The sequence below is a fragment of the Juglans microcarpa x Juglans regia genome, chromosome 5D, assembly GCF_004785595.1.
Source record: "Juglans microcarpa x Juglans regia isolate MS1-56 chromosome 5D, Jm3101_v1.0, whole genome shotgun sequence".
Taxonomy (NCBI): domain Eukaryota; kingdom Viridiplantae; phylum Streptophyta; class Magnoliopsida; order Fagales; family Juglandaceae; genus Juglans; species Juglans microcarpa x Juglans regia.
The window spans coordinates 30,517,651-30,529,627 of NC_054602.1; the positions used below are offsets into that span (position 1 = coordinate 30,517,651).

At 34.4% G+C, this 11,977-nt stretch overlaps 1 protein-coding gene across 3 annotated transcripts; it reads right to left on the reverse strand.

The window, feature by feature from the left end:
• Positions 1 to 8,742, reverse strand: LOC121265022. 3 transcript variants are annotated; one of them, XM_041168452.1, is made up of 20 exons: positions 8,368 to 8,739; positions 7,227 to 8,118; positions 7,075 to 7,143; positions 6,790 to 6,988; positions 6,011 to 6,095; positions 5,589 to 5,705; positions 5,398 to 5,466; positions 5,228 to 5,309; positions 5,068 to 5,127; positions 4,897 to 4,949; positions 4,647 to 4,813; positions 4,060 to 4,240; positions 3,172 to 3,229; positions 3,017 to 3,073; positions 2,691 to 2,936; positions 2,335 to 2,396; positions 1,392 to 1,448; positions 1,186 to 1,279; positions 896 to 1,036; positions 1 to 393 (listed from the first exon to the last, which is right to left on the reverse strand). In XM_041168452.1, exons 2-20 carry the CDS (start codon positions 8,010 to 8,012, stop codon positions 310 to 312), a joined length of 2,667 nt encoding a protein of 888 aa, XP_041024386.1. In that variant the 5' UTR covers positions 8,013 to 8,118; positions 8,368 to 8,739; the 3' UTR covers positions 1 to 309. The 3 variants fall into 3 exon arrangements, with proteins under 3 accessions (XP_041024386.1, XP_041024385.1, XP_041024387.1); XM_041168451.1 differs by having other exon boundaries at positions 5,589 to 5,714; XM_041168453.1 differs by lacking the exon at positions 1 to 393 and having other exon boundaries at positions 980 to 1,036; positions 1,378 to 1,448; positions 5,589 to 5,714; positions 8,368 to 8,742.
• Positions 8,743 to 11,977: the final 3,235 nt, after the last annotated feature.

The following is an 11,977-nucleotide window of genomic DNA, read 5'->3' on the forward strand; positions in this document are numbered from 1 at the left end:
TTACCAAAAGAAATTAAGAATTTGGTACCGTATGCATGCAAAGTAAAAGGTCAGCATGCACTAGTGTTTTTCTTGTTCTCTTTCTTTCCTTCTTTCTTTCTTCTACTTAACAGACTCCTTCACTCCTACTCTCGAATTTTGTAGTTTGTACAATGAACATAACAATGTCAAAACAGACAGCAGGCTGCTGACCAAAAACAAAAAAAGCAGCAGTAATAATAATACAGGAAGTATCACTAAAACAAAAATTAAAGAATAATTCAACCCAACTCAATGAATTGAATCACGTTGGACTCTGATCATCTTTCACTATCCTACTCGCTGCACCGCCTTCTCTAGCATTGCTGTTCCCTTGAAAATTGTCAGCGGGACCTGCCTCATATACTTGGACAACTGGCCAAGCAAAATGTAATTAACCATTAGTAATTGTTTTAGCATTCAACATCAAGATGGAACACAATGTAATTACCATTCTTAACTCCAATTATTTAATGATTAGACTCCTTGACCATTATAGTAATAAATTATTTCCATCTTCACGTTTTAACAAATAAATAATAGGCAAATGAGCTAGACAGAGACCCTCCCATGCCTACAGATCATCAATAAAGGAACTTAGACCTGGCGACATCCAGCGAGTGTTTTAACAAGATACAATGCGAAATTCATTGCCTTGAATGTGCATGGTGTTTTAATGTGTGCAGTTCACTGTTTTCTGAGTATTCTTCAACCAGCCGGATGACTGTTTCTTTCTTTTTCTCTTTTTCTTTAATCGCTGTGTCTGATGTTCAGACTTCAGATGACTAAGAACTTATCACTAATTTGTCAAAGAAAAAAAATCAGGAAAAAACAAATGTTCCATCCCTGTGAGTTCAGTGTCAAAAAGTGCACTTACTCTCTCCTCACTCATCTTTTCGAAGCCTAATTTCTTTGTCCAGATTGACTCAGCTTCCTCAGCCGCAGGGAGCACCAGGTTTTGGACGTCCATGGAAGCTAGAAACCCCTCTATACATGAAAATAATGCTTGGAAATAACCCTAGAAATGAAAACATTATACAAGTCATGATATTACCCTTAAAAAGCATTTACTACCTAAAGAAAAGAGAGGGAAAAAGAGGGGTGTGGGGAAGCAATATTAAAAGCCACGCCAGAGCACATATTGATGGAACAACATGGAGTACTTACCTTTCCCTGATGTTCTCTACTGGTGGCCACTAGAGGAAGTTCAGCCACCTCCTGGCCAAAGATTCTGAGGAGACCGGCTGATACAACAACAGACCTGAACATACATTAAACCATTAAACAAATTATTAAAAAACTCACTAGCATAATATCATACCAAGAAATCATTATACAGAAACAGACGCAACATTGTACCAAGAGAAACATACTTCACAATTAAAACTACACAATACATCCCTCCGAACTCTTGCCCAGATATATTTCTCCTGCAAGTTAAAACAAAACCCACGTTACTGGAAATTGGAAGAATAAATAAACATTCAAAATGAAATTTACAGGAACTTTATGGAGGCCCAAGAATGAAAATGTGCAAATAATCATGATTGATGCACTTTCTCCCACTGCATATCCATATATGTGCTAAATAAAATTAATCAACAGTTTTCAGTAGGAAAGGATGAGCACAAAAAGAAAACTTGATTGAGCCAGGGAAAAACATGCAGGAACTTGAATTTCTTTAGTAGCATTAGCTAAAGTAGCCAAAATTATGATATGACACTTTACTATGCATACAAGAGAAACAATGCTACACCAGCTTATAGATGAATTTCTCCAAAGAAATGTAACACCATAACATATTGGACTGATATTTTAGAAGATTAAAAATAAAAAGAAACTTTGAAATTATTGCTGCAAGCTTTTTTTATAAGATAGTTATTAATGCAACCTATCAGTAAGAGTAAAGATCCAACACCAGATTCTGAGGTTCACAGTTTAGATTTGGCCAGATACTCATACAGTAGCAGCCATAGAGAAGTGTTTAAATCCAATGTTAAAGAGGAAGAGAGAGAGAGAGAGAGAGAGAGAGAGAGAGAGAGAGAGAGAGCACGCATAACTCACTATATAATTGTGTTCCTGAAATGTCTGTCTCATATTCTGTTGACCAAAATATTTTCTAGTACAAGAACCAAATGCCCATACTACATACCAAGTGGTCACAAATTTACAACAAATCCAGACATTTGAACATGCCAATTATTGCAACATATTTATGGCAAGCGACAAAACGCAAGACATACAAAAGAGACATCAGAGAAAGACTAAAGAAAACTCAAAAGCCAGTTTAATGAGCACGTGTCAGAGATAGCTTACCCATAGACCATAACAGGAATTAGATCACGACCTGATGTTGCAACAATAGGATCAAAACACTCCTGCCAAAAAGGCAGGACACATAGTTAAAACAAGGTAACACCTAATAATTACAACAAAGTTAGCAGAGTCAATTTCTTCAGACACAAATGCAGTTATAAGATCAAAGGGGGAAAAACAACCAAAAGAATTTTCATGACACCCGATTCTCAATACAGATAATCAACAGCATGCAAAAACAATGTATGAATTCACCACTTTTTATAATTTGAAGGCTCCTTCCAACTAGTTTGAACAAGGCAATATATTGTATTAGGAAGAAAACAAGGAGGACCCAAAAAGGTATAAAAACTCACTCGAAAGATTGAAGTAGCCCTCGAAAGATAGGGTAGATGCTCTGGATATCGACTTTTTCCACTCATAATTTGCCAGTGAACATCAGCAGCTCCATCAACAAATAGTCCTTTCTCTACATGCTTCTCGATTATTGTATTAGACAACGAAGCAGGAATCATCCCTGCTCCACGGATAACTGAATTTTGTAGAACTACATGGATCTTATTGCAGTTATCACAGCAGAACCACTTATCCTTGGGAAGTTCCTGAGATTCAATCAGGGAAATAAATAAGTGACATTAAAAAGTGTCATAAGAATTAACAATTACAAGGTAGAAAGATTTACTTTTAAATCGCATAGCCCGTTGTCCCGCAAACATCCAACATGGAACTCCCTCTCACACTACACGAAACTAAACTAAGGTTAAAATAATTTCTTCAGAAAAAAATAAACTAAAATCGATGTTTGATTGCTCAGAGGAAAAAACACGAAAGCCATACTTGGTCACAGAGCATCACTGTTCGCTCACCAAATTCAGTGACACTGAAATCATGAGCCCTAAAATCATGATAAAATTGTCAACAGTCAATCAGCCCAAAAATCAAATCAAAGAGGAAGAGCATTGCTGGCACATGATCTAATAATAAGTTTTTTTTTATCAGTAAATGGGAATTTTATTAAAATTAGGCAAAGCCAAGTACACGTGACATATACAAGAACCACAACTATGCATGACTGTCTACAGATACAAGAAAATCATGTACGTTCATGCCATTAAAGTCTATTACAATCGATCAATGGAATAATGTATGAAGAAAAAAAGTTCTAATCTTGTCCACTGTCCATTCACAATCCTCAAAACTCTGACCATTCCTCTCCATCCATATGCACCACCATAGGCAAATCGGTATCATCTTCCACATCGTTACAATTTGAGAATTACCTCGAATGCTTTTCAAGCCGAACGTCATTTAATTAGTTTCACTTCATTATTTCCCACTAACTACACAATTCTTGCCTAAACTTGTCAAAGAATAAACAACCAAATGCCTAAATAGTTAATAGCTTTAAAAGTAATCTCTTCCCAACCAATTACCAGGTGCAAAAGTATCTAGACTAGCATAATGAACTAAGATGAAAACAATAAGGTAAAAAACTCATAAATGCAAAGCAAAATCCTCTAAATTATTGGTCACTGCAAACTTAATATGGCAAATAAATGAGAACAAAAACAGGACAAATACAGCATAAACCATTTCAATCATTTAGTACATATCAAAGGATATAAAATACTATATTAATACCAAATTTGCGAGCAAACATGGTGCATCAAGATTTTTTTTTTTTAACTTTTTGCCGGGAAAACAAATTATAAAAGTAGAACCAACCTGCAAAAAACACAACCACCATATTCAAATTCCGGTGCTTTGACAACTCGTGTCAACCGTATAACAATTGGTCTCCCATGAATTGAAGATTCTCCTGCAGGTTTTCTGCCAGGGCCAACCTTCTCTATACAATCTGGGCAATGCCAATCACCTTCTGGAACGTCCTTCAAATCCAAGCAAGCTGCACTCAAACAAGTCTGGCTGAGACAAAAAATGAAAGAAACTGTGCAACAAGAAAATAAAGAGCACCTTCAAATTCACGAAGTATTCAGATTTATCCCTGAGAAGTCATACTAAGGTAACTGGAAACAATACGATAACGTATTCGCCCCTAAGAAGTTGAACTAGCCATATTAGAACAAAGACCATTTGTTATCCAACTGAAGCAATCTGATTTAGGCTACACGTGCTGTGCACAAGTGCTGGCTAAAAGTGGATGTGAATCAAGGTAGTGCTGAATCTCAAGCTAACCAACCCACATAAATGGATAAACAGATAAAGGAATTAGTACAAAAAATTCTGCAAACTATAACATCAACTAATACCAAGCATAAAACAGTAAAGAAGTTGAGTAGCAAGGTACACACCTGCATGGAAAGAGCGGGGACATCTATTGCAAAGAATTAAATCCCCACCATCTCCACACATTGCACACATATCATCACTGTCACCAGTGGTAAGATTTTGTCCCCTTGCCAATGAAATAGCTATATCATGCAGCGTCAATCCATTTGATGTATAGATGTGGCGATAGCTGCAATAATTGATGCAAAATTGTTACATAACAGTAGACTAAATCACTCTTACAAGAGTCACAGTACTTCATAGGCTACTCACGGTTGACGCCTGGCAGCCATTCCAGCGTGTGCTTCAAACTGTGAAGGGCTAATCTGTTCACAAGTAGAAGTGATAGTAGTGTGGGGAGAGAGAGAGAGAGAGAGGGATAAACAAATATGAAATGCAGGATTCAAACTTTGTATAGTTAACTATAGAGTTCAATTATCATACCTCTCTGCTACAACAACCACAGACAATACCATTTCCCTGCTTGTAGCCACCTAGTATTTTCTATATAAGGAAAAAAAAAAGCAAGATCAATTACATGTATCCCTGAAAAGAAATCTACCATTTCATGAACCAGTCATCAACATGGAAATACATCGAATACCTGCCCTTTGATATAGTAGGCCAGTTCAGCCCCATCTGGAAGCCCATTTGGCATGAAAAGCAACTTATGTAGATCATTATCCCTGCCAAAGAATGCCCCACGGTAAGCGAAGCTCTAAACCCAACGACTTAGAATGAGGAAAAATCATGGTAGAAACAAAATCAAAATACCTTTTTCTAGTGCCACCATCAGCAATTTTCTTTTGTTGCACGACTGGGTTAGAAAAACATAAGTTTGGTCTGCACAATATGCATAGCATTGGCATTCAGCAATGCCATTAGTCTGATACATCTATTTAATAGAGAAGAATCAAGATTGCTCTTGCTCAACATGGAGAGAGAGAGAGAGAGAGAGATTATACTTTTTATTTCCACGTTTCCGCTCTTCTGATGCCTCTTTCATATACATTAGTCTTTCAATATGGTTGTTCTGCTCAAAGGAACATGAAGCGGGGCTAACACTTTCTTCAAAAGCTTGACTGGCACAACTAAAAGTTTCAAGAAAGCACAATTGTTAACCAATTACGAATATACAAAATTTCAATTGCAATTCCAAGAAAGAAAATTTGGAATGACAAAAATTGCATCACAGAATCAATTAAAATATAAGATATATTAAAAATTTCACAAAATATTGATGAACAATAGTAGATATATTCCAATATGTACTATGGTTAAAAAATTAATTCCCAAGCCAACAACTTCTACATGAACCAAGCATGCCCTGTGGCACCAAAGCTTACACCCACAAACGGGTATTATATATAACAGTAGTGTATTTAACCTTGCATGTGAATGAAGCCTCCGAGGAAGCTTGATGTCATAATTTTTATTTGCCTTAACCTTCCCATTGCTCTGTTGAAGACTATCTGCACAACATAAAAGAACCTCAAAATCAAAACAAGACTATGAAATACCAGACATATAGCTTTTGTTTCCATCAACTTATATCTTTTCCCATGCAAGTTCTTGTTATCAGTACATAAATGCAATAAGGTATCTATTCCTTTGTCTTTTTCATGTTTCTGGTCTTTTGGTATTGCATAGGTGACAAGTGAGCCACAAGAGCAGCAGCACTTAGGCCTGGTTTGGATAGCAAAGTCCTCCCATCCCATCCCGCATCCCATCCCATCCCGTCCCATCTCAATATCCAAACACCACAAACACAAACACTTTTCAATTTCAAATTTTCAACTTTTTTATCTAATCATTACCTAAATATTACAATTTTCCCAAACTCCAAACAAAATACAAAAAACAATTCAACCTCTTCAAATCCCAAAACAAAAATTATATTAAAAAAATTATATTCTAATAATATTTTGACTTTATTATTCAACTTTTTTATTCAACTTTTTCTCTCTCCTTTCCCAAAAACCTATAAAACATATTAACTCAAACCATTTCACTATTATTCACATATCATCTCATCTCATCTCACTATCCAAACCAAGCCTTAGAAAAGCACAAATTTCACTCCATTACAAAAAATAAAATAAAAAACTCATCTTAGCAACCCAAAACTTATAGAAAACATATAAATAATCAGATAACGATCTTCACCTTTCCAAAACTGGAGAAACTCCTCATTGACAGACGAACCAGCCAAATCCTTTATCACTTGATCCAGCATGCTGAGGGGAGCAGTCTTTAGTTCTTGTATAATGCTATAAATTGGCCTCCCATTCTCCAAGTATATGTGATTGTTTGGATGTCTGGTCTTAACACCAGCATGCTGCTCAAACTCATAGGCAGTCAGAACCTGTTCAAACCATTCAATCAGTATCATCCCAATGCAGAAAAACCTCAGAAATAAGAGTCAACCTTAATTGCATGTGACTGACTTACTCTTGAAAAATTGCAAGATGAACAAGCACACAAATATCCACCACCATGTATACTTCCATGTAGCTCTACCTGACCGCGATTTAAAATAATATGTCAAACCCCACAAATATATAAGTTACACATTGACATATGCCAAAAGAACTAAAATTTACCTGTCCTGTTGTAGAAATATACTTCACTCGAGCTCCATCAAGAATACCAGTTCCTAACAGCTTCTTTACATTCGTAGGAACAACCTTCTTAAACAATTTGGAATCCATATTAGTAGCATGTAAACCGAAAATGCTGGTTTCAGAGTACTCCCTCCCACATCTGCTTTCTAGCACGTCCGTACTAGAATCAACCATTGGTAACATGTCTCTTTCGGGCTCCTCAAAATAACCTCGACATGACTGCCCATTCCCACTCCCGTTAGTTTCAGGCTGTGCTGCCGAAGCATATGACTGTTTATCGTAGTCCTTTCTTTTGCTGAACTTAAATGTAATTTTTCTGATTCCAGTGGAACTAGCATGCTTAGGAATTTCCAGTACGACTCTGGACGTATCTGCATCACCAGCAGCATCGTTAACAGCTTGAGGAGTGTCATTTCCACAACGAGCTTGGTCACTCAAGTTCTCGTCTGAGCTCGAACTCCCTGAACACATGGAAGTGACTTCACCACACTCCACCTGATTAATATTCCCATGTTCAGACGGTTGGCTAGTAAATTCTTGAGCACTGACCACGTTCTCTTTTGGGGAAGTTATTGGATTTAAAACTTCCGAGCGAATCTCTTCATTTGAAATTTCCTTTGTTTGCTTCTTGTTTGGATACGGATCCGATTCAGCGTCATCTAGAAAATATTGATGGTCGCGCTTCAATTCAGTTCTTGAAAGGTTCTCGTTATCCCTGACCACATCCGTTAATAAAGCCAAACAAACTGCCTCGTCTTCGCCCATGCAGGAAAGATTTCTCAGAGAATTCAAACGCGGTAGATTTCGGAACAGCAAAACTGAGAGAAATCATTCAAGACGAAAAGAGCGAGAAGCGCAATCGCCTAATTCACTGTTATTTTAATTGAATTAATATCAAAGAATATTGACTACGAATTGAAAACAGAACCTGAACTTCGCCCCTAGATTATACATGCATTTTAAATAGCTTCCACGATAGAAATCATAACAAGAAACAAACAAAGAGAATAAGAAAGAAATAAAAAACCGGCGAGTGCCATCATTAACCGCTATACCGGAATTTAAATTGAAGACATGAAATTGAGAAATGAAATATTGATTAAAAAAGAAAAAAACCTACCTTCAAAAGCTCGGTAAAACATACAAATTTCAAAGAATCAAATCGAGAAATAACTCAGAATCCGAAAAGAAAGCGGTTCCGAAGAACCGGCAAGAACGCCTTCGATTCCAATTTTGAATCTCACAGATCCGGGATTTACGCAGAGAACGACGTTTAGCCTTTGCGCCAGAGATCCAAGACGAATAATAGCGCAGGAGGTGTTAGGGCTAGGGTTTTGTCTGTGGGGGAAAAAATTGAAAAACACAGAGGGAGAGGGAGAGGGAAAGGGGAACGTGCTGAGATGAGCGGCAACAACGTGAAACGAGCTTCTAGTTTCGCGGTCGAGATTGATTTTCGACGGACAGATAAAAAGGGTAAAAAAACTAAAAGAAAAAATCTTCTAAAATAAATTGGCGATGAACTTTTGGAAGAAACGAGAAAACAAAATGGATATAAGTGTGGGACCAAAGCAACTAACCTGTAACGTGTACCCACGTGGCAAAACTTCGGCGACTATTTTGGATGGGGTGTCACGTCTAGGACAATTGTGGCTCGATCTAGTGACGTGTACGATTAAAGACGGCATTGGTGGATCGAAATGAATATAGACCGTCAGATGGTCCACGCATTAGGATCGACGGAGAGAGACGGTGGATGCTGTACTCTAATAAATGTCCAAGCCATTCCTTTCTGAACAATTTGGACCGGTGATGAATGGCCCATGTTCTGAAAGAAGGCCCAAGTATGAACTGCCCAGTCTAGGGGTGTAAGTTTACCCGTCCAGATCGGAAAACCGACCGGACCGATAAGTATATTAGTTGGTTTCGGTCCATATAACTTTAAAATTGTCAAGTTTCAAGGGTGGTTTTTTTACATCGGACCGATCGAAATATATATATAGTTTTTTAAATTATTATATATATATATATTATTTTATATAGTAGTTGTATAAGTTAATTATGTAATTTTTATCTAACCTATTATCATTGACCATATATATTTGGAGTTTGGATCATATTATATTTTTCAATTATATTTTCTCTATTTTTTATTTTTAACTTATTATGATGATTATTAATTCTCATGGATAGATATAGATAGAAGTGTAACCGGTCTGGTTTTGTACATTTTTTAAAACTGAACCAATATACATTGATTTTAAAAATTTAAGAACCGATACCGAACCGATTCATTAACGAAACCAAAACTTTCATTTTTTCGATTTCAGTCTTATCTAGCCCCATTTTTTTAGTATTACTGATTATCTATGTTAGTAATAATATGATGTTTATATATACTAAAATATTAATCTATTTATATTATAGTATAAGTATATTATTTTATAATAAGTAACACATACTAGTATAATATTGAATTTAACTATAGTCCATATAAGTTCTAGACTTTTTATATGGGTATATATGATCAAATGTGTAAAAATGTATTTACAAAAAGAATATATATATATATATATTATGATTTATTATGCCAAAAATGTATTTATCCTTTATATGTAATTATATATATATATATATATATCAAAAGTAAGTTTATATTAATAACTTAATATTAATATTTATGTTTAAAATTAAATTTTATGTTATATTGATTTTATATAATAAATTAAAATCTATATGTTATATTACTTAAATGATTTTCGATATTGCTAATTATATTATAAATTAAAATATATATGTTATATTAAAAAATATAAGATTAATTTTATGTTATATTAATTATCAATTTAACATATAATATATAATATAATAAAAAAATTATAAATATCTATACCAGTCCGATTCAATTTAAACCGGTTTTTAAAATATAAAAACTGGTTAGGCCCACTTTTGATTCTTAAGAACCGGTACTACACCTAACCGCTTACAAATCGAACCGAACCCCAGTCCGATTCGATCAATTTTTTAGTTTTTTTTTTATATCCCTAGATATGGATAATTTTGATAATTTTATCAACTTTTTTAGGCTATTTTCAAATACAAAATGTGCAAATAAAGTTAAATAGTTTATATTAAAAAAATGTAAAAATTATGGGTTTTTTTGTATAGTTGGGTCGAAAATACACGTTAAAAGTGATTTTGGTCTTTTTGTATATTTGACCCATTTTATAACGATCCAAACCAAATGGACTGACTAAACCAATAGCTAGCAGTCCAATCCAGTTTATAGGGATAATCTATCTAATCTTGATCCAGAAAAAAGATAGATCGAAATTTTCGATCTGGTCCAAAAATCCCCCTATGGACCAACTGGACCAGATCGATTATATCCTTATTGTCCACAGCCATAATCATCTCCTCTTGCAGGCCTATATACGCCCCAATTCGGTTTCTGTTCATTCAACTACAGATTTAAATTTCGCCGAAGCTTAGATTTGAAGATAAATAGACACAAAGTGAATTTTATAACATTTATTGAGTATTTAGTTTTGTTCAAAAAATTCATTTGGGCAACCATAAACGTTTTGTAGCCACAATATGTCTCTCTTTCTCTCTAGGTCCTAGAGTTCGGACAGGAACTCTAGAAGACCAAAATCCATGAACTACTATGTTGCATTAATAAGTCTCTATGGACTCCAAATTTACACATGTCAAGATCTTATATTATTTTTTATTCAAATATTTTATTAGAGTAAGAGTAGTGTTAGAACAAGCTTAGAGCATACAAATTTCGTATTATTTCTTTAAAAAAAGTGAGATCCAACATTAATTATCATTGTTAGGTGAGTCTATTTTTTTTAAAAGGTTTGGATAAAGCTTGTGCGTCCTAAACTACGTAAATCGTTTTCCTTTTTATAATAAACAAATATATATATATATATATATATATTTGTGGATATCAAAACACTAGATTTTGTTGTTCGTGGAAAACGTCAACTCCAACATTAGAAAAATATAGAAAGGTCTCTCTAAATTTTAGAAATCAAATAATCAGAAAATTGTAACAAATCTCGATCCAATTATTCCACACCCCATTGCTATTTTTCTTTAGATGGTCCTCTAGAGAACATGGCTACTCTACCAACAATACTACTAAATAATTAGGGAGACCATCCATACCACACAAAAGCTTCTAGCCATGCCTTTTGCTAAAAGTTGCCTATACTTAAGTGTTAGGGAGCCTCCACCATTGACTCAAATCGAGGGAAAAACTTTTTGAAAGGTTATCCAGGGCCTGCTCAATAGGTTCAGTACCTTAGATTAAAATTTTGATTGATGTTTTTTTTTTTAAATGAAATTAAATATATTAATTTTTTTATAGAATAAATATATTAATTTTAATTTTAATTTTTATATTATATTTTTATTTAAAAATAATTCCTATAGTTTGGCAAAATAAAATTAATGATTAAGATTTTATAACACTTTTTCAACTAATAATCGACTTAATGTTTATTAGAAAACTTTCGATTTAGAGAGGATTTTATCAAATCTAGTTTTACTAGACGTGTTTTAGACTCTTGGAGCCATTGGGAACATAATTGTTTTCAGTTATTAACATATGTTCTCAAATTCTACATTTTTCTCTCTCATTTCTCAAAATCCAATAAAATACTTTAACTCAAACTATTTCATTACTATTTATAAACTATTTTATTATTATTCACAAATAT

Coding starts and splice junctions, on each gene's coding strand:
- LOC121265022 (XM_041168451.1), bottom strand. CDS start 8,012: ATGGGCGAAGACGAGGCAGTTTGTTTGGCTTTATTAACGGATGTGGTC. Junction 5,467..5,588: donor CGGAAACGTGGAAATAAAAA/GTATAATCTCTC, acceptor CATATTGTGCAG/ACCAAACTTATGTTTTTCTA. Junction 4,814..4,896: donor ATGGCTGCCAGGCGTCAACC/GTGAGTAGCCTA, acceptor CAATTATTGCAG/CTATCGCCACATCTATACAT.